Raw genomic sequence first — 22929 nt, 5'->3', positions numbered from 1 at the left:
GTAATATCGATCGTTTTAATGAATTTTATTAGTAATCACCACTGGTCTCGGCCCGATAGAAGAAATTTAAACCGAGAACGTAGCGAAATAATTCCACGAAATTTGTATCACTCAAGCGATACAGAAAGTACGATACCCCCAAATCGCAAGCATAACCGTAATTAACATAATCAGGATGATTAAATAGAATGATAGTTATTTTTCTGATGTGTACTTAATTATATATCAGCCGGGATTATTTCGACAGACAAATGATTTCAAACGATCTTGCGCTCTATACGCTTTACCGTGCGCATCCCGAGCGTGTCGAGCAATTGATTCACCTGGCACGAGTTATTCACCCTTCCCCACGTTTACGCACTCACACACGCACGCACGCACACGACGGGCATATGTACACGCAAACACGACGACGACGACGACGACGATGCAAAGGTGGCGTGCGTCGTCGTTCGAACCGCCCCTCCTCCTCGCTACTCGCTACTCCGGCGCCGTCCTCCTCCTCGCATTCTAATAGAATTGTCTCCATTATTAATGAGACTGCGCTCGGTTTCAGTGGAGAGCCTCGCTTCCGAGTTACGGGCTTCCGCGTCAGTGTGCGTCCGTGCGTGTACCGGACACGCGGCTGCGTCCGGGACGCTCCTTATTTATTCACGCACGCGGTAGAGTATAACTGCCACCGCGATAGCGGCGCGCAGAGGAAAGTTTCCTCGCGACGAGAAACACGCACGTATGTGTGTAGCCACGTCGCGAGGTACGCGCACGCTGCACAATCGCGGCATCAAAAATTAGACGATTAATTCGAAAGTAATAACAGCGAGTTCGTTAGACTCGTCGAGAGACGCGAGAGCGAAAGTTTATCGCGCGGCGTTTTACAGAAAAAAAAATGAGAATTGTGCGTCATATTTCAAACAATACTTATTTTTTAAAGATATACTTTTTTACTACGACTGCTACATGACGTGATTATTTTTCATTTTCCGGCAGCACAGCTAGATTTTATTTTTAAACGGCAATTTTGTTAGCGTATTATATTCTGACATATTTCTTTTAGCCCCAACATGCTTTTACCAGAATAAAATAGAGTAAAGCTCTTTCTATGCATCTATATAATTTTTATCGGAGCGAGAGAGATGGCACGTCGGAAATCGATATTAACGTAAAACAATATTTTCCTACGATCCCGGTCATTAGTCTCTTTTTAACGAAACTGTACCACGTGTTGTATTGACAGATATCCCACTGTCAATCCTCTCTCCCTCCGTAACCCTAAGCCCGGCAATTTCGCAACCCCCGCGTGCGCTGCATCGACGATGCGGAACGTCTTATCGCACGTAAGCGCGCCGTTAACTCAGAAATCGATGCACCTGCCGAAAGTCCGGCGGGCCGTAAATCGCGATATATTGACGCGATATATAGAGTTCCCCTTTTCGGCGATCGCGCCACGTGTCCGTGTCGGAGCAAAGATAGGATTAGCACGAATATACGAATGCAGGCGCGAGAAGGCGGTTAAAAATGGAATGAAAGTAGCGATGCCGCCTCATCGATACTTGAAGCCGGCTTCTTCGATGCATCGCTCAACGTTTTCGCGCATAAGTGTTGTGAGACACAAAAGGATATATCCGAAACTTTTATCCGGACGATCGAAATAAATCTTACTTAAATTGAATATAAAAATAGAACTATCCGCGTGTTCAACTTTCATTTTATTCCTTCATTATATTCACTATGATTACCTAATTTCTAAGATATCTTAGAATACCTTTTACTTAGAATAACTTTTACTTCATAAATATTTTTGTCAATAAATTATTCTAAAAAACACTGTTTTTTTAATAAAGCATCTGTTACATGTTTTTATTTTATTATAAAATTTCATAGTTTTTTTATTTAAGACATATACATATATGTATATTAATTTTTTATATTTCTAATTCTTAAATCTTTAATTTTTAAATTTTTTTCAAATATAATTAATTAAAAAGATAACAGAAAAGTCGTACGTATATTAGGAACTTTTTATTTTGTTCATAAACTGTTTGTAAGATGGAAAATAATCGAATAAATAAAATTGCAAAAAAGATATAATTATATCTTTTCTTATAAAAATTCAAAAATTTCTTTTAGTCATAGGAAAATGTAGATACTGAATGATATCTTACTGAATGATATCTTATCAAATGTAAGGTTAAGAAAAATTCGGTCAGCACCGATGCTTTCGTAAGTAATGAATAGTTAAATCGGATGGAGATTAAGGGACGAGAGGAAAATATAGATTACTTCAGTAGAGACCGCAATTGTCTTTAATATTACGGACTCTGTCGGACATAATTAAAGATCGACCGATATTCTGCGACTCTTTTCTTCCTTCCTGCCCTTATTCTTTCGGCGCTCCAATTACAGATCCGTAGATTGATATATACCTTGCTCTATATTTTATATTTATATATATCTACTACGATCCAACGACGTGCGAACACGGATGTGCGAACACGGATGTGCGAACACGGATGTGCGAATTATCGTATCGTTCATAAGAGAGTCGGAACTTAAATTCCGGAATAATGTTAGGAAAATACGAGCGTGTTTCTCGGAGCGAAGAGGCCACATTTCCCTTTTCTATTGCGGCACATTCTCACCCACACTAGCAATGCCGAGAGTCCCGCGAACAGTATCGCTGGACCGATATCGCGACAACATCTCGACAACGCCGATCGCGAAGGGCCCGAATAAATTTACGTAACGAATAACGGAAGGGGAAGGGAGGGGGAGGGAAAGCACGCGAGCCGCGGGCGTGCGCGCGATGAGTTTGCAGATACACACGTGCATGCCGAAGCACGTGTCGCCGTTGCTTCGCAAAATAATGCTAATAACGTAGCCGCGTTAAGTTCTTTGATTTATCGTTCTCACGCTGACAGATGTCGTCTACAAACATTTTACGATGGCAGGGAATCGTGATGATATGACTCATGCAACTAAACGAGTATCTCTCATGATCCCGGGATACTCGGGGGATCCATTTCGGGAAAAGATCTTCGAATGTCCGGGGTTAATTCGTTTATTCCAGTGGAGACGAATGACAAGTATACAAGTCGTAATAGATTGTATGTAATTATTCTGGCTTGAAAAATGTATTTTATTAGAATAATTTCTCTCTTTCTCTTTCTTTCTCTTTCATGTCATTTTAAATATTCTATACATATATTGTAACAATGTATATTGTAAAAACATATATTGCAAAAACGTACGTTCTATAAATAGTGTAAAAAAAAGGAAAACATTTTTTACTCATTTTGTAAGAAATGTACAAGTTATTTTTATAATATATACTCAGCATCAGTATAAATGCTAGAATATTGAAATACCTGTGTATATAAAAAAATATATTAAAAATAGGAAATAAATAGGAAATGATAGAATATTATCGTTTTTGAAATAATAATTTAATAATACCACTTCAAATTGTATCTAATTGAATTTTATAACTGCGATTTCAATCAAAAATTCTTATTCTAAAATTTTTGAATATAAGATTTTTTTTCTTGAAAGTAGGTATACAAGATGTGAAAAAATTGGCTTTCTGTGTACGTGAGATCATCCAACTCAAATGAGACATTTTCGTTTATGAGAAGGAAGTTGCTGTCATCTATGGGTCACTGGGGAAATTAAACTGTTCATTTACTGGAAGATAAGGAACATTCAGAGAAGGTAAAGAAAATTGTCGATAACAAACTAGGAGCCGATAACATCTGTTATCGACGCATGATAAATACATAGATTGAAAAATATTAAAGTTATTTTTACTATTTAAACGTAAAAATGATATGCAACAAGAAATATATATTTCGCGCCATGTGCACTAATTATAAAAATGTATTGAATGATTATTGTAATAAATTAAGAATTAAAGGTTGGTTTGTATCTTTGCTCCAAGTGGTATCGACAAACCCTACAGATATGATAAGCTCAGAACTTGCTTTATAAGATTGGTCACGTACATATCATTGAATGCAAAATTTAATGATAACGAGATACGAATGCGTATCATTTTCCTGTTGCAAGTGATTCTTATTGGCTTATATTTTTATATGAAACTTTTAAGATTACAAAGCTGCTAACTGAATACAGACTCGCAGTTAAACTGAAAACACATTCGCACAATGCAAAACTCATGACACAAACTCTGGTCCATCGTACCATTGTCACATCCGAAGAAAAGTACGAAATTTGATTAATAATTGGCGATGAGATTGATATTAGATGAATATAAATATTTAGCATAAATTATCTCTCAATGTGATATATTTTTACGTTTTATTTCCGTAACCCAGATGACAAAGGCTTGTTTAAGTCACGATTATTCAGATCGCATTCATCATAAATAGATTGAGTTACATTTAATCTCTTTGTGTTGAGATAAGATTCGAGTTTCAAACCGTTTTGATGTCCGGTAGAGTTACGTGTGATTAAAAAGAGATCGCCTATACAACATGTGTATTTAAAGGACATCTTTGTTAAGACGTTTTTCTAATAACTTTATAAGACGTAAATTTTATAATGTCAGTGGCGCATAGAGAAACCTAAATAGAGAAACTTAAAAGGTAAGACTTAAGCGATAAACAAATTGGCCAATCGAGACTTGTCGAAAATATAAACCTACTATTTTTAAAGTCTTAGCTATAATTAGTTGGTTTACGACGTACTGCTTAAATTTTACTTCTTACGTTTTTCTATGTGCCTAAAAGACATCCTATAAAACGTTTCAATGTTGTCCAGGTAGTCTTGTCGTTTCCATGATGGACTTGTTTCTCGAAGCATATATTACCCACGTTTGCTTCCCAATCCAGGAAATAATTTCGAATTCTTTGAGTTTGTTTATTAATAGAAATAATGCGTCTGATAGAAAAATTTGTCTCTGTATCTTGCACTGTTAAATTCGTGTCAAATTATATTCAATTTCAGTTATTTTTAACCATTTTTATAGATCGTCGCTGCTTTTTATTCAATATGTCGTTAATTTAACCAAAACAATGTTAATTGAACTAAACCAATGTCAAAATAATACTTTTTTGTGTTAAAATAATAAATTTCGACACACATGTCAGTTAATAATAACAAAATGTTATTTAACTCAAGGTATTGGTTTAAATTTTATCCTTTAATATATTTAACAGTGTGTAGAAGTGTTCTCACAGTGTCCTTTGAAAATGGGTCAGGTCTTTATCTGCGATTTTGCAATGACCGAATTTATACGGTGACGAAAAAAAAAAAAAAAATGTTTCCGCCCGGGATCGAACCGGGGACCTTCCGCGTGTTAGGCGGATGTGATAACCACTACACCACGGAAACTTATTGGGAGTATGGACTTGCTGCACGTATTTTCGTGGGACGATATCTGTAAATTATCTGGGACACACACACCGCATCTATGTTATGTGCTATGTGCTATTATACAAGAAAAAAAGATATCATTGTTTTTGCAGCATATTTTTTTCGCAAGAACGTCATCTAACTTATATAATTATGCTATTACGACTAAAATTATCGACGCTTGTTATCCTGCTATTAATATTCTTATTTCCTATTTATTGAGTCATCAATAATGTCTTCGGCGTGTTCATTGTCAAATGATTCGAAGTACAAAGCGGCAAAATAAAACGCAAAGAATCGCGAATGCTGTAAACGCATGCAGGTTTCCCGAAAATAAAATCGAGATTGGCGGGAAGTGTTAAAAGCGTTCCGTGATAAGAAATATCGTGCAATAAGCGATCAATCGAACAGGTATCTCTCGAGCAGCTGATTCCGTATCGGTCGTTAGTTTATCGCCGATTAAAATCGACTGGCTCTCGTAAAAAAATATTGCTCGTATCGCGATCACACACGTATGCGCTTCGTCAGAATATCGTGATTCGCGCGTTTTTCGATAGAACCGCAACGATGCGAATCGGAATGAGTAAAAAGTTCCACCATCGTTTCACGGGTTTCACCGTCGATTCCATCATCGACCGTGATACAACTCGCTCGGCTTTCGCGCATAAATATCAGTCCGTTCTATATTTCGCAATTCACAGCGCTTATATATCTATAGGTTTTATTTATAACAGCGGCGGTTGGAATTTTTTTCTACGCAGAACGTCACGTGGCCTCAGGAATCTCAGGACGTTATGCGAGAAACGAAGTTGCTAACAATAAGATGAAGCTAGAACGAAGTTGGATTTCGGCCCAAGAGATGAACGAAAGGAACAATACAGAGTTTCCGCATTTAAAATTTATTAACGCTAAATTTTATCGTAATGAAAGCTTGTTTCACACGAGGTTCGTTACGCTGGTTCTGGGAGATCTTCGAATAAATCCGTTTCATAGCGTGTTTGAAGTGAACGAGCCTCGAGTGCACACATTTATTTCCAAACTGTGCATAATGAATATATAGAAATAAAAGCTTAATCCTATTCTAGACGAGCTTTAATTTTTCAGGATAGGATTCTATTTGTCGTTTATAATTTTATGTACGTATTTCCGATTTTGCGAATGTGTAAATTACAGATCGTCTAAAGTAGGTTTAACGGGAAAATTCTGGCTTGCAACTCGACCTAGACCTAATTTAGATTCCGATATTATGAATATGCGATAACGATACTCTAGAATGTTACTCGTGACAAGATAAAAATCTCGGTAAACTATATAAAACATTTTCAGTTTACCCAGTCGGAGATACAGTTATTCTATCGAATGAGGTCTCGAACCTTTTCTATCATATTAAAATTTTTCGTAATCGACTAGGGCGCCGGATAAGTTTTACTTTTGAAAATCGTATAAGAATAAAATATCTCCATTTTAAGATCAATAACGTCGACATTTCTCGCGCCGGATAAAACTTCAGTTCCTATTCTAGACAAACATAAAGTGTTTGTTCTTTCCTGGAACCTCTCGGAAAATATTGGACAAAGACAGGTCTGTGCGACACGCAATGGAGAACGAAACGCGATTGGTCTGATTGGTCATCGTGATTGGCGCGCCAGTGTGTGCGCACGTGTACGTGCACGCTGTCGGCGGATTAGTCGTCGAATTGCGTGTGAACTGCGCCACGGAGCGGCGGACGTCACCGAGTATTGCCGAAGCCCACGAATTGCGAGACGGAAAGAGCTGTTCCTGAAGTTACAGCCGTTGCAGCTTGCAGCGATTCATTCGCCGTCCAGCCGTAGGTGTCGATCGTTCCGGGAAAGTGCCGTTGTTCAGTGATTCACGCTGCTTGATTTTCGCACGGCCAACCACGCGATAATCCAACTGCGCACATTTCGAAAACGCCTTTGGACGGAGTGAGTGACGAGGCGACGTGGAAGCATGAAGGAGATCCTGATCGCGCTCGGCGCGATTCTGGCTGGTGAGTCGACGTCGCCGCCCGCCGTTTCCTGTATGTCCGTGGCTTTTTTCCTCCTTATCCCGGCGATTTCCTCAACGTGTGTCTTGCGTCATCCCCCCGTTTTCCCTTTGTCGTCGCGACAATCCCGCTCCGATGCGCACTTCCTTCTAGAACGTTGTTTTTTGTTTGGCATCGCGTGCTTACGCGCACGTAATCTATATTTGTACCTCGGCCTCGTAAACATTGTGACGTTTTGGCTTTATCTGCGTGCGACCTTTAGTTCTTGCGAACGATTTTTAGTGTCCAGTGCATACGACGGCGTTGGATTTAATCGATTCTGTTTTTTTTTCTCTTCCATCCGTGATGGAGTACTCTCGGGCCTCTCGGCCGCTCGGCGTTTTCTCGGCCTCCCTCTCCCCGTGGACATTTCTTTCGCTCTTTTGTTATTGCGCTGTGTCTCGCTCTCTCTCTCTCTCTCTCTCTCTCTCTCTTTCTCTCATTGCCGGCTAAATCACGTTTCTATTACTCATTGCAAAGGAACTTTAGTTACTCTAGGATGAACAGGATGACTCAGTTAATTTGAGCTTGTAATTTGTTAATATAGGTAGAATGTACGATTCTTTTGTGGAATGTTACATTGCGGATTGCGATAATAACAATAATAATTGCTCATAATAATGCCGATAACGCTTATCATCGAATGATTTATGAGTGCTTTCTTGTAAGATGAGATTGTTTCAAAAATCTATATTGTTGAGTCGTTCGTGTATTTCCATGAATATACTGACTCTAGCAGACATAAAAAACTATGAGGCAATGAATACTTCCTGTATTAAAGATTATTCACTGTTGCGAGAAGTTGAAGATATTATTCTGACAATGAGACTTACCAAGCGCTTTGTTTTTTCACTCTAAACTCCTTGTAATATTCAGCTTATAAAGTTAGGGTTGAAAATTACATGAACGTAATTTTTTAATTTTCAGTAGCTGCAGCTGGAGTGGTCATAACTGCTGAACCGAAAGATGGTCTTTTAGGTGTAGATGAATGTACGTGGGGTCCGAGTTACTGGTGCGAGAACCTAAAGTAAGTTTTAGTAATTTGTATTTAGAATCTAAAATATTTTTTCTGTATATTGAAAAAAAAAAGATGAGGTTGATTTATAAAACATATTTAACACTGCGCGGACACCGTGGCCTTTTAAGGCACAGTCGATTTTTCATTTGATTTCCACGGGAATGGCTTCAGCGCTGTGCAATAGTTCCAGCCCATGTAAGTACAGAAATCACTTTTTGAATCTTTAAAGATGATACATGAATTTGTATAGATTTTTTGTAACACAGAAATGGTTTCAAAAACTCTTTGGACTTGAAAAGTCCCAGGATATCCAGGTAAGTGCTCCAAAAGCACGGTGTCCGCGTAGTGTTAAAATACATTTTGTTACGTGTTTATAATGTATAATATGTTTATAAAGTAGACAATAATGATAAGACAATTTAATTTAAATTTTCATAGTTAATGTAATATTACAATAATACTGATTATACTATTGCTAATAATAGGACAGCTAAGGGATGCAATGCTGTCAAGAATTGTATTCATAAATACTGGGAGCAGATGGAAGTTCCAGAGGATAATGATAGTGTATGCGGAATTTGTAAAGATATGGTGCAACAGGCGCGAGATCAATTGGAAAGTAATCAGACTCAACAAGACCTGAAAGATGTCTTTGAGGGAAGCTGCAAACTGATTCACATGGAACCAATTGTTGATGAATGTATCAAAATTGTGGATCAATTTATCCCTGAACTTGTGGAGACATTGGCATCTCAAATGAATCCATCTGTCGTTTGCTCTGTCGCAGGACTCTGTAACAATGCTCACATTGATAAATTGCTTGCACAGTATCCAACTCCAGTTAAGGTAAGATTCAGTTCTGTCTTCGCCAATTACCTTGAGATTAAATTTATGTTTCACAGATTTTGTTTTTATTAAAGTAAAATATTTTTCCACTTAAATTCTTAGTATCGTATACGTGACGAGTCCGAAAATAAAATCTTTTGCTTGAGAAGTGATTATTCTAAACTGTTTCAGATTGAGTTATTCAGCATCTTATTTTCTGTTTTTTTTTATTTAATAATTCAGTTATGTCAATTGTCATCAAATAACTTGACATTCATATATGTTATATCTATCGTCCTCGAATATTTTTTAACAATTTAGATTAGATTAGTGGGACTTAATCTACCGTAAATAGCGTTCAATAACATTCCCACACATGCATACATATTCATTACGTTATTTAATTAATTATCCCAACAATAAAGTTTAAAAATATATCAAATTTTATCTGTATGTTTGTAAATAACAGTGGATGAAGAATGTCAGTTATGTATCAGTATGATTGGTATATTTTTAGAAGGCCGAAACAAAGTCAGTTTTATTAAAGAATGATGAACTCGAGCCTGACGAGTGCACTAAATGCTACACAATAGCAAAGTATATGGAAAACAAATTGCATCGAACACCGCAGAACACGATGCTCCTACAATTTTTGAATATTTGTGGTCAACTTAGTTCTTTCTCGGATTCCTGTTCGGCCATTATTATGACTCATTTTGATACTATCTATAACCATCTACAGAATAATTTCAATGCTGATAACATATGTCACTTGTCGGGACAGTGCAGCGGCAAATATCATAAGCATGAAAATAGTACAGACGTGGTAAGTATGTTAATAAAGATATTTATACGGCTAAAATTTATTCGTTAATGTATTGTTATTGATAACAGGTTCCACAAGTAGAGATAACACCACTGTCAAGTGTAGGCATGGTAGAAGTCGAAGATGATCTCCCGTGTAAGTTGTGTGAGCAACTTGTTGGTCATTTGAAAGATCTTCTAGTTGCAAACACAACGGAGTTAGAATTTAAAGAAGTTCTCTTGGGCCTTTGTAAACAAACTAAATCTTTCGCCGACGAGGTTTGTATTTTAAATAAGTAGTCACATATTATTTCATATATCTAGTACTAATAAAAATAAATTTTCTAGTGTAAAGCCATAGTTGATGAGTATTACTCGCAAATTTATGAATATCTTACAAACGGCTTGGATAGCAATGTCGTCTGTCAAATTTCTGGAATTTGTCCTAGTCCTGGCAAAGCGATACAAGTAAGATACACTATTGAATTATAGATAATAAAATATGTTTTACAGATTAAAAAATCTAGTTACATTTATTTTACATTTTATGTTAAAACAGGGACCTATTTGGCCTTTGGTCCCAGTAGACGTAGCAAAAGTAGGATTGGGTATAATGAAGCAGGAACAACCTCGAAAAGATGAGGTTGAAGTAGCTATTGGCAAAGAACATCCAAAATCAGAAGCTGACGAGATGCAGTTGCCACTTGAAAGATTAATGCCTTTTCCTTTACTGCAAGCCGAAAGTCTTAATGGAACGAAAGCGTGTACATTGTGCGAATATTTGTTGCATTATATTCAAGACACTATGACAAATCCTGTAACAGAGGTAATGAATATTAAATTTTATGAAAGCATATATATAAATTTATGCCATACACAACACACACTCTTATTCGTAAATATATCAAAATTTAAGGAGAAAGTGAAAGGACTTCTTGGAAAAGTGTGTAAAAAGATACCTTCTTCCATTGAAGGCGAATGTCAAGAATTCATAAATACTTATGGGGATGCAATCGTGGCCATACTTGTCCAGGAAATAGATCCATCTCAGGTAATGGTATTTTTGTATTTGAAACATTAGGATCAATAAAGAGTATAATTTAATGTGTAATTTAAGGTTTGTCCCATGATACGTATTTGCCCATCAGAGGAATTATTAAACATGATGGAAAAAATTCCTAAGCAGTTCACCATTACAAGTGAACAAGATAAGCCAAGTTGTCCATTGTGTTTGCTTGCAGTAACGCAGATTTATAGCGTTATCAAAGACAACAAAACTGAGGTATTAGTTTGCAGTTTATCATGCTATGATTCTGTTTAACTATACGATCTATTATTTCATGCAATGTTAATGTTACAGGCTAACATTGTAGCAGAATTGAGTAAATTATGTAGTCATTTGCCACGTAGTTTGACCGATCAATGTACGGATTTTGTGACGTCGTATAGTAAAGAACTTGTAGAGATGCTACTTGCAGACTTGACGCCTCAGGAAGTATGCGTCTATCTTCATTTGTGTGATCCAACCAAAGATCCTGGTCCAAAACCTATCAACATTGCTGCGAAGGATGGAGAGATATGTTAGTTATTTCTTAAAGTATATTTATGTAGATGAGGAATAGAGCAATTTCTCCATTATTTTACAATAAAAATATTTGCAAGAAAAGTAACTTCTTTTTAAACATTTTAGTAACCAATGAGATACCTGAGTATCCGTTACGTATACTTCAGCCCACGAACTTTTTAGACGATGGTGTGTGTATAATTTGCGAATTTGCAATGCAATATATTGATAAAGCGATTGGTAATCAAAAGACACGGGATAAGATCGAAAAGGCAGTGCATGGTGTATGCAATCATTTACCAAAAACAGTTGCAAAGGAATGCAATAGTTTTGTCGATGAGTATGCTGACGCTCTGATAAGTATCCTCTCAGAAGATGTCACTCCTAAAGAGGCCTGTACCGTGCTAGGTCTTTGCAAAGTGAGCATGATACAGATTCAAGGTACAGTGTTAGAAATAATAATTTATTACAATTTTTGCTAATATTATGTGGAAATTATATATGTAATTTAATTACTTTTTTCTATAGAATCCGTATCTGAATGTGCCTTATGTCGAGCAATTATATCGCATATCGTCAAGCTGTTAGGTAATTCAACGGTGGACGCTGAGATCGAGAAAGTTGTTAAGAAGGTGTGCTATTATTTACCAGCAGATAGACAAGACAAGGTAATATTTTATTTTACGATTTCTTTTTAACGAAAAACTAATGACTTGACACTGAAATTTAAATCTGTACAGTGCGACAAGATGGTGGAAATTTACGGGCCGAGCATAATAAATATGCTGAAAGATCAAGTGGATAGCGATAAGATGTGCAGCAAAATGGGTCTGTGCTCTTCCAGTGATTACTTTGCGATGTCATTTAAGAATCCACGTATATCGCGATCAATTGTTTCGTAATAAGTTTCGTAAGCATAAGTTTCATCAGGTTGCGGGTGATACAAGCTGCAAATTGGAGGCGAACCTAAGAAGCGAAAGTGAGCTGATAAAGAGTGATGCGCTACGCTCCTTAATGTGAAGTAATCAGATTTCTGGAGATATTAGCCATAGCGAATAGCCTATTTCATGTTATGATATTATATATATCGATGATCTTTTTATTAAATCTCTCTAACTGTATTTGAGCACTCGGATAATGTTGATCTGTGTAGACACGACGAATGCCCTGCGAGTTTCGCACTACTTGTACCAAATGTCGCGCGTATAGTTAGCCATAAAGTTACATTGACGTAACGAAATTTGTAATTTTTAATATCGCTGCAAGAATCCATTTCTTCCGGCTAAGATAAAATAAGTTGTTATTTTATATAATCAAACCCGATATATTAAAAAATACGAATTCCGTCTCTCTACGTGTTTCTTTTTTATTACATTCAACCTACAGCAATGATCTGTTATTTTTAACTGTGATAACGGTAAAATAAAGAATAAAAAGGTATAATTTGATTCTGTATATGAATTGTGTATATTTAAATATGTATGATTTATATTGTATTTTTTAAATAAAGGTGATCTTTTGTGCGTGGAATATTTCCAGTTTTAGAGAGTATCGTTGTTTCACTCATTAATGTTTTTATCTATCGAATCATTAACGTTTTTCGGCACATTTGAGTGATTCAATATGCAGAACAGTAGTAAAATAAACCGCATAGGATCGTAAATGTTGTAAGCGCAAGTTTCGGCAAAGATAAAATCAAAATCGATGGAAAGTGTTAAGTAAATAATGAGCATCCCGCAATAAAAAATTCGTGTAAATCGATCAAACAACAGATAATGTATCTTTCGAGCAGCTTATTTTTTATATCAGTTGGTTTATCACCGATTAAAACCGTCTTGCTCTCGTAGGAAAAAAATTGCTTGTACATATCGCGACCACAAAAATATCAGTCATTTTGTGCCTTTTCGACTAACGACGTGAATCGAAACGAGTAAAATGTCCCGTCATCGTTCCATTGGCTGCGTTCAGCCGATACTCCGCTAGCCTAGCAATCGTGAGCAGTCGCTCGTTTGGTAGCGGTTTTGATTTGCAACGACCAACCGCTAACAACCGCTAACTACTAGCGCTTCTGTCCAGCCAAATTTTTCCGTAGCAAATGGTAGCAAAGCGCTCGCTGCTTACGTGCGCTAGGCTAGCGGAGTATCGGCTGAACGCACCCATTGATTCAATCGTCAAAATAAGAAATGAATATAATTGTGCATTCCTAAAAATGTATGATTAAATATCAGTATTGTTTAAATAAAGATATTCCCTTGTGCTTGTGGGATATTTTACTTGGAAAATTTTTAGTTCTTCAATTTTGGACTGAAGAGTAGCCGCAGTAGTGTTCTTTCAAGAAATTTCTTTGTCCATTTCGCGCCTACCGTTACCGGCTACCAGTTCAGACGGTTTTGTGTGTCGAGTTTCTGTATCTAGATAAATCGTATATCACAGCCGTTGCGCGCGCCGCTCCTCGGAGTCGGCCTCGGCTCGGCTCCTGTTGCGTGATCGTTGCACGACTCCACGACCGCCATATTAGTGGACCGAGCTGAGTTTCCGACAGTTTCCGTATATGATTTTTAGTGAGGTAAATTGTCCCGCGGGGAAGTAGCGCGTCTCGCGCCCGAACACCGTCGCTCCGTCGACGGTCACCGATCACGGACCTGATTTAACCCACTCGTTTGTCGTCGCAGAGGACAAGCTGTCGACAGTGTCGACTGGCGTCTCGCCGTTTGAGCGCACCTCGTCTCGCCGAGCTTCGGATTCCTGCTGCACGTTGCCAAGATGATGTACACAGTAAGGGGCCCCGCGTCACCGGCGCGTTATTTCCTGACCTGATATTCGACCTCGCTCTCGCCGAGGGCATTTCGCGGTTTTCGTTTTGGCTGTTGAGAATGATTTATTGACCGAAGGAGTTATTGACCGTTTAAACTTATAGAGACGCGAACGGAGTATAGCAAGATGTTATATTTCTATTTAACTTGGAAAAGTACTTTGCACCGACAAATTTCTAATTCGAGTATTAGGAAAATTAGAAGCTTTTCAAGTGATATCGTGACCATACTCCATATTTTTGCTGAAGAGAGATCAATTTTTTATTCAACTTAAAGTAGTGAATGTTTTGGAGATTAATAGATAATTTTTAATTTTCTCTCTAGTTTCTCTCTAGCCTATGAACTTGTAATTTTTTATCTAACTTGTAAATTTATCTTTTCCACTTGTGTGTCTTTTCAGGGGACAACTGCTTCGCAGGACACCAGGTTCAGCGACAAGGAGAAGAAGCTTCTAAAGCAAATGAAGTTTGGAGATTCATTGACACAAAAAGTAATTAATAATTTTCATTTTTTACATCATGTTTTTTATAGATTTATTTTAAATGTTTAATATTTGCTGTATCAACTACAATCTGCATTAGCGAGAATGTTGCAAATTTTTTCTATCTCTGACAGTTAAAATTTTAGTATTTAAAAAGTTATTTTAGTATCCAAAAGTTAAATTAAATTTTACGAAAGTAAATTTAATCGCCTTTGATTAAGTGGAGTATTAAATTTTGCTGTTTCTTTACATATAAATTACATATAAATTTTTATTTGTTGAAATTAGTTTTGCTACTGTATATTCTCCTGCATTTATGATGTTTATAAAATTTATGTTAAATACAACATGAATCTTCAACACATTTGTCATAGGTGGATATGAGCAAAGTGAAACTTGATGTGCTTAAGCCATGGATCACGACGAAGATCACGCAGATTCTAGGAATGGAAGACGACGTGGTGGTAGAGTTTGTGTATAATCAACTTGACGAGAAGGTAAGAGATGTGTTGCGCTTAATTCAAGTGAAATTAGACAGTTTTATAAGAGACACACTTTTAGTACCACAACTTATGAAAAAGCAGTAATGTAGTAATGCAGTCACTTGGCTTTTTCCCCTCATCATTATAGGAAATCGATAAATATGCATTATTTCAGCACGATGTTTTCGTACAAATCGCAAGCGTATGATATCCAAACTTTGCACGACGTGCCGAGTTTGGATAATACAAAGTAATGAGGCAGATATTCTCTTAGCCATTTTGGCATACTTGCCGCATTGTTCTTTTTTTATTTCCATAAATTTCATCGTCACTCAATATTTAAGTTTCATCGTCCCTCGTTTTTTAATCGGCCTATATATCCCTTTCCAAGCATATCCACTTCAACAAAAAAAAAGAAAAAAAAAAGGTTAAAAAACTGATCTGTAGCTGATCCTGCCACATTGAACTGTGCAAAATCAGTCTTTTATCATATGTGTTTGAATTCCCCGTTAGTATAAGTAGAGACCGTTGGTGGGGCCCAACCCTTTTGTCCAAATGGCATTCGGATGTGCTCCTCTCTACATCCGATTGGCCGCCTTTCTATCAGCCGTCAACCCTAATCAGTCAGCTGTGGCAGTTGGTATCTCAACATCACCTTAGAACCGCCGACAAATCTTCAGCTTCAGCAGTTACGTCGCCGCTGCCACCGCTGTCGCCGCCACTGCCGCCATCTTCGTGGCTACTGCACGTCGTCGACGTCAACATCGCGACACGTCGCCGGCATCTCCAGGTGATACTCTCATCACATCACGTTCCTGCGTGTCGCGTCTTTTTCCGGAGCCTGCCAAAGTCTACGAGTCTCCTGCGACGGATCTGCGTCACTTCTGTTCTTGTAACTGCCTCAACCGAGGTAGTTTGTCGTCGCGAGCCGTGGGACTTCGAAAGCTTTGCAGCTTTCGCTCACCCAGGGAGCTTCAACTTCGCGATGGCATCGTTTTTCCCGATCATCTCATCCCACGGTGGCGTTCGCGTGCCAATACGATCCTCGGAACTTTCATCTGCCGCAAGCTACGATTCTCCGTTGGAACCACCAATGTCGAGCTCCAAGAGCATGGTCGAGCGCCAACCTGACGCTTACTTACCACCAAAACTCAGTTCGCGAAGGACTTCGATATTCTTCCGGACGTACTGTCGGTCACGCGTCGGCATGATTGAGGCGAAAACGGCGCCCGGAGGTATCCCTACACATGGTTTGACTCTTTGCCACTGTCACAGGTTGGTGAAAAGGTTGATCCTTTTATACCACATTATCTCTCCGATTTTCAGGCGGACATTTTCGCCAGATATCCGATATGTACATGCTTCTCTCTCGTTTCAGCTCACGCACCTTAGCGGTGTAAATATTAATAAAATCAATGAAGGGTGACGAGGTATCGGTCTATTTTCTGCTACTTGCATTTAACATAATTCTTTTTTCTCCTCAGCATGTAACTATTTAATGCAGGTACGAAAGAGTGCGGTCGGCGGCATTGGTGGTAAGGCACGCTTAGATATAGAATAGTTAAATATCTGCTTTTTCGAGGGGGAAAAGCAGTTCATAACAGAATAGGAATATAGATTATCTGTCAAAATTTTAGTAAAAATTTAACACAATTTACTTTTATTTCATCGTTAAAATCTGTTTGCACAAAGACTTTTTTCGTTACTCTTATGTACAAAGAATTAAATTTGTACGTTGTATATTTTACAGTTCCCTGACCCCCGAAAAATGCAGATCAACCTGACAGGCTTCCTCAACGGTAGGAATGCCCGTTCTTTCATGTGTGAATTATGGGACCTTCTGGTCTCTGCTCAAGAAAGTGTTACGGGCATTCCCGAGGCATTCTTGCAACAAAAAAAAGATCAAATTAAAAAACGTTTGGTAATTATCAGTTTTCACCTGTTATGTAATAATCGAATATCAAGGCTCATAAGCACATGCAGCATGACTATTGTTAAATATGGCTATCTGATATTATTATTGCGTGTAATTTTTATTTATCAAATATCGATATATTAATACATGGAACATTTATGTGGGAAATTTTATTGCACTTATTTCAGATAATAAGCATAATAATCTTCAGTATCCGATAGTTATATTTAACATTTGTATGTGTGCAAAGTGCATACATGCAGCTTTACAAAAATAGATTGGCTCATCACGTCCTTGCAAAAGTATTGCATGAAGTTTCTTAGAAATGAATGAACAATTGAATCACTATATTTTGACAATCAGTGAAATCATGTTCAATTGAATATAACCAAATGAATGAGATCAATTTTAACTTAGTTATTATATTTAGTTGTAAGGAAGCGATATTTTGTAAGTAACATTAGTTTATATTATGTCATAATATATCAAATTAGGAAGAGCAAGAGAAGCTTCAAGCATCGTTGGCGGAGAAAGAGAAAGAAAAGGAGCGTGAAAAAGAAAAGGATGACGCTGATAGTAAAGTGAAGAAGGAAGAGAAAGATAGAGGCTCATCGAAGGAGCGTAGAAGGGATCGAAGTAGGGATCGTGATAGAGACAGGTATCATCAAACAAAATATAGCTTTTAAGAAACATGGTTATATGTCATACCACTTATCTTACGTTATTTTATATAGGAGCAAAAGGAGTAGATCGCGGGATCGACACAGAGATCGCGATCGATCGAGTCGTAAGAGAAGATCTGTTTCAAGGTCGCCGAGTAAAAATTCGAAGGATAACGGAAAAGATATGCTCGAGGTTAAGGTCGAACGAGAAGATTCGCCGCAACCGGACAATGCTATACCTCTGATGCCAGTTAAAACCAAGCCGTAAGTAAACTAATTATATTTATACATTACTGAAATACACATTTTATATTATAAATACAATTTAAATTTTATGTATTTGCAGGGAAGCCGCAGTAGCAATATCAAGATTGCAAGCCAAGTTGATGAGCATTGCTGATGGAAAGAAGAAGAACAATCGCACACCGTCACCAGAATCGTTGGAAAAATCAGCAAGGAAATCGCGATCTGGATCGCCGTTGTTCGAACAGAGTCGTTCGAAGAAATCTAAATCGAAGTCACCTAGTCGGGATTCGAAGACACGTCGATCACGATCGCCTGTTTCGAAGTCGAGACGATCTCGTTCCAAGTCGAGATCTAGGAGATCTCGATCTAAATCCCGGAGATCAAAGTCGCGCTCGCAGGACCGTACCAAGTCCAAGCGGAGCAAATCCAAATCGCCGAGATCACGATCACGATCGCGATCCAAGAAGTCTCGATCTAAGAGCGAGGACAGGAGCAAGTCGAGAAAATCGAGGTCCGACTCGAGCGACTCGAGATCCTCCAAGTCCCGCTCGAAGTCTCCGGAGAAACAGAAGGACACTGGAGAGTCCAATAGAAAACGCGACGGTAGTACTAGCAGCAGCTCTGAATCCGAGGAGGAGAAAGATGCGAAGGATAAGAACGACTTCGAGATACGAAAGAAGAAGGATGGCGTGCAAGCTAAAAGATCCTACAGGAAAACCAACAAAGATGATAGTGGCAGTGATAGCGACTCTAGTCGGGAGAGAAAATCCGCTCCTAAGCGAAGAAGTCCTTCGCCGCGTAAGGATAGGGGTCGATCTAAAGACAGAGACAGAAACAGATCACGAGATAGATCACGAGACCGATCGCAAGATAGATCGCGAGATAGATCACGATCACGAGATAGAAACCGAAGGTAAGATTTATAAACTTTTGATAACAGATTTAATCTTTAAATGTAAAATGCTGTTTAAAAGATATATAATTATATATAATATTTTGTTTATAACTGTTACACACAATTTTCCTTGTATTATCAAGAGACACAGTTATATCTTGCACCAAATTAAGCACAGTAAATTACAATGCGATAATGTTCACCATATACCTATCTAATCTTTCTGCACCACAAAACTTAAGCTTAATGACGACAGTTTGTATGAATTTTCGATGTTTTTTGTCTTTTTAGGAGATCATTGGACCGGGATCGCGATAGGAGGCGGGAGCGAGAACGCGAAAGGGAGAGGGAAAGGGAGAGATTGGACCGATACAGCGGCAGCCGCAGCATGCGACCACCTTCGGTGCGCAGACCGCCTAATAGGCGCAGGTTGGTGTTCTTTTTTGTATACTAAATAACTTGATTTTTGCATTGTGTGCATAAGAAATTGTTCTAGCAGTCCACCACGCAGAAGTCCGGCGAGATATCGTCGTAGGTCACCGAGCCCCGAGGACAGACGTCGCAGGAGATCGCTGGATCGTCGAAGACGGTCATCGGAGAGACGTGACAGGCGCCGTTCGCCCGATCAACGTGGAAGCCGACGTCGTTCGCCGGACGGACGGGACCGATCGAGCAGGTACGATAGATCTTCCTCGCGCGACAGATCGAGTAGGCGGGATCGCTCCAGAGAACGACGGGATAAGGATCGTCGATCTAGATCTAAGGATCGTAGATCGAGATCCAAGGATCAGAGATCATCGGTGGATCGTTCGAGAGACGGGAAGCGGTCTCCCGATCGTGCAAAGGGTACCAAGGATAAGACAAAGGACAGGAAAGTGGATGAGAAAACTAAAAGACCGCCTGATACAGGATCGCGAAAAGAATTACGAAATGGCCGGTCTAAGTCGAGTAGCTCGGAAAGTAGCGAGAGTAGTTCCTCTAGCAATGAGGACGAATCACTTAGGTGAGTGAGATTTTCACTTTGAACATGATACTTTCACGGAGTCTACGATCGGTGGATAATAATCGATGGATACTCGGTCGTGATGTACTTGTGTGTGCGTGTTTGTTGAATAATGTTTTACAGAAAATGTGCTTGCACTCTGTGTCTACAGAAAATCAATCGAGCGCAAAACGCCGCAGGAGAAGCGAGAAAGAGAACGTGAACATACGGATGATGCCAAGAAGAAAGAGAAAGAGAAAACGGTGAAAGAAGAACCTGCTAAGCGACCGGAGAAAGAAATTAAGAAGATAGAACCTGTTGCTGCGAAAAAGCCCGAGCCCAGTGTTTCCCCCAAGAAACTTCAAGCTACTTCACTACCTGTTACCAGACATAGAGTAAGTTGTTTTGATTATCAAGTAAATTAATAGAGAGATTTAATTTTATAATATAATTTATAATATCTATAATATAAATACTTTGTTATATTAATATAAGGTGCACATTTTGTTATAAATCCTTTTATAAAAGTTCCTTTTTTTTTACTTTTAAGTTCTCGAAGAGTTTGTCGCGTACACCCTCGCCGTTCAAGAAGACCGAAGACATTGTGGCAATAGCAGCCAAAATTAAACAGACGATTAAGTATGTTGTAAGACATTTGTGTAGTGAATAGTATTATATTCTCGTTACTACGATTGTGTATATTTTACTTTCAGAGAAGACACTAAGGACGAATCACCAATGAAGGTTGGAGATATGAATTTTACTGCTGCAGACGCTTTCCCTCTAAAGAAAGATGAAAAGTCTTTGAAAACAACGAAATTAGTAACAGAAGACAAAAAGTCTACTCAAAAGCCGTTGGAACCTCCATCCAAGAAACCTGCAGAAATGGCTAAAAAGACGAAGAGAGAAAAGCGTGATGGTTCTACAGATAGTGAAGATAGCGATGGTGAAGGTAAAATATACATTTTAATAATTAGCTAATGATTAACAATGTATAATAAATATTTTATATAATATATTTCCTTTTTTATATTTATTTTACAGGCAAGAGAAAAGTGAAAAAGATAGAAAAATCGAAGAAGTCAAAGAAAGCTTCGACGGATGAAGATAAATCTGATAAGAGCAAAGCTGGATCGAGCTCAGACTCTGAGGATGACAGAAAGCATTCAGATAAAAACAAAAAAGCTAAAGATACTAGCCGAACCGGTAAATTCTTCCTAAATAAATAATTGGCATATGTTTTGATAAAATACGTAATACAATTTATATATAAATAATTTGTATTACTTTGTTGTAGATTCAGTGGATGATCGTAATAAAGATAGAAAGGATAGTAGGAAACGCGAGGTTGCTGAGAATGATTCGCGAAAGCGTTCAAGAAAGGAAATAGAGGAAGAATTAAAAAAATCAAAAAGATCACGAAAGGACTCTTCTTCGGGTGAAGAAGAGCAGAAATCTAAAAAAAGTAGAAATGAAGATGATAGATCAAGATCTCGGAAATCAAAGAAAGACTCTAGTTCTGACGAAGAACCTAAAAAAGTGAAAAAGAGGAGGGAGACATCATCAGACGATGAAAAGTCTAAGTCGCGAAAGTCCAGAAAAGATTCGACAAGTGAAGACGAAACTAAATCAAAATCAAAGAAATCTAAACGAGATTCCAGCTCAGAAGATGATGAACTTGGAGATAAAGATTCGAAGAAGAAAAAGAAAGTTGACGACAGTTCGGACGACGAAAAGGTGAAAAAGAAGCGTAAGAAAAAGGCAAAAACCAGCACCAGCGAATCGGAGGTAACGTCTTTATTACAGACAACAAATTTATACTCCTTAAATATTCGTTAACTGAGTTTTTTGTCCTTCCAGGAAAGCGAAGTCGAAGAGAAGAAGAAAAAGAAGGAGAAGAAACACAAGAAGCACAAGAAGCATAAGAAGCACAGAAAGCACAAGAAGAAGAAGGTTGCGGATTCAGATGAATCTGATGTAAGTGAAGGTAATACGGAAGAACTGGAAAAGAAACTTCGGGAAAAAGCATTAAAGTCTATGAAAAAGGGACATAGCATTGAACGAAGTGATTGAGACTAACGTGTGATCTCCTTGAGAATGTGTAATGCGTGTATCTGTCGCATAGCGATAACATTTTAATTGTATTATGAATAGAATAACTTTCGTTTCTTATCAATAATTGGATTATTACTTTTTATCACTCAATCCCTTCGGAACAAGATCGAACGGCATTCATACTGTGAAATAGTTTTCGCATAAACATATTGAAGAAAATACGATTAATGTCCTCTTTCATCAAGATTTGTTAGAATTACGTGACGATTCATTTTTCTTGTATCAGTAAACAGTGTACAGATAGTATACTTATTCATATTGATACGAATATGCATGTACGTGCTGATATAATGTAAAGGTTTTACGTGTTTTGAAGACTCGACAAAAAATATACATTTTTTTCAGACTTTAGTTTCTAAGTTGAAATGGAATTAGGACTCGTATGCACAGCGATTTCTTTGAATTAATTTGTATAAAGCTTAGTTTTCATTGCAGTGTTTAGAAAATAATAAAATAGCATACTTAAATGACAATGTTACAGCAACTTGTGTGTATAAATCGAAGAACTATCAAAAACCCCCATTTGCAAAAACTGTGTGTTCCCGAATGATATAATCGTTTCTATTTTACAGTGACTCCTAATTTCTCCTAGACATCAGAATCGCCATACCGAATTTGCAGACGTATAATTTATTTAATAATTAACGTAACTTGCTAGTATTAAAAAAAATATATAAAAGCATTGAGAAATATAATCCGCATTATGTATT

The 22929-nt window shown here is 37.8% G+C and overlaps 2 protein-coding genes and 1 non-coding gene across 10 annotated transcripts; 2 read left to right on the top strand and 1 right to left on the bottom strand.

The window, feature by feature from the left end:
* Positions 1–5276: 5276 nt before the first annotated feature.
* Positions 5277–5349, bottom strand: Trnav-aac (transfer RNA valine (anticodon AAC)). Its single transcript has one exon. It is a non-coding gene; the product is annotated as a tRNA-Val (tRNA).
* A 1754-nt stretch (positions 5350–7103) lies between these two features.
* Positions 7104–13158, top strand: Sap-r (prosaposin). Of its 2 annotated transcripts, none has more exons than XM_071697120.1 (13): positions 7104–7381; positions 8348–8444; positions 8921–9281; positions 9778–10086; positions 10155–10343; positions 10413–10532; positions 10624–10890; positions 10981–11115; positions 11182–11346; positions 11425–11644; positions 11755–12069; positions 12157–12296; positions 12369–13158. In XM_071697120.1, the coding sequence occupies exons 1-13, from the start codon at positions 7342–7344 to the stop codon at positions 12528–12530; spliced, it is 2520 nt and encodes an 839-aa protein (XP_071553221.1). In that variant the 5' UTR covers positions 7104–7341; the 3' UTR covers positions 12531–13158. The 2 variants fall into 2 exon arrangements, with proteins under 2 accessions (XP_071553221.1, XP_071553220.1); XM_071697119.1 differs by having other exon boundaries at positions 8345–8444.
* Positions 13159–14054: 896 nt separating this feature from the next.
* On the top strand, positions 14055–22914 carry Srrm1 (Serine-arginine repetitive matrix 1). 7 transcript variants are annotated; one of them, XM_071697107.1, is made up of 16 exons: positions 14055–14194; positions 14301–14403; positions 14842–14931; positions 15297–15419; positions 17155–17325; positions 17814–17977; positions 18054–18245; positions 18328–19140; positions 19414–19551; positions 19619–20125; positions 20277–20499; positions 20655–20743; positions 20818–21056; positions 21149–21310; positions 21402–21892; positions 21965–22914. In XM_071697107.1, exons 2-16 carry the CDS (start codon positions 14392–14394, stop codon positions 22175–22177), a joined length of 3627 nt encoding a protein of 1208 aa, XP_071553208.1. In that variant the 5' UTR covers positions 14055–14194; positions 14301–14391; the 3' UTR covers positions 22178–22914. The 7 variants fall into 7 exon arrangements, with proteins under 7 accessions (XP_071553208.1, XP_071553212.1, XP_071553211.1 ...); XM_071697111.1 differs by having other exon boundaries at positions 14111–14403; positions 21965–22081; positions 22792–22914; XM_071697110.1 differs by having other exon boundaries at positions 14111–14403; positions 21965–22091; positions 22792–22914.
* Positions 22915–22929: the final 15 nt, after the last annotated feature.

This window comes from Temnothorax nylanderi, unplaced genomic scaffold, assembly GCF_030848795.1.
Source record: "Temnothorax nylanderi isolate EJ_2023f unplaced genomic scaffold, tnyl_v1.0 TNYL_tig0011_pilon, whole genome shotgun sequence".
Classification (NCBI taxonomy): Eukaryota; Metazoa; Arthropoda; class Insecta; order Hymenoptera; family Formicidae; genus Temnothorax; species Temnothorax nylanderi.
The sequence above is the reverse complement of the archived record's forward strand: the minus strand, read 5'-3'. Positions and strand labels throughout refer to the sequence as shown.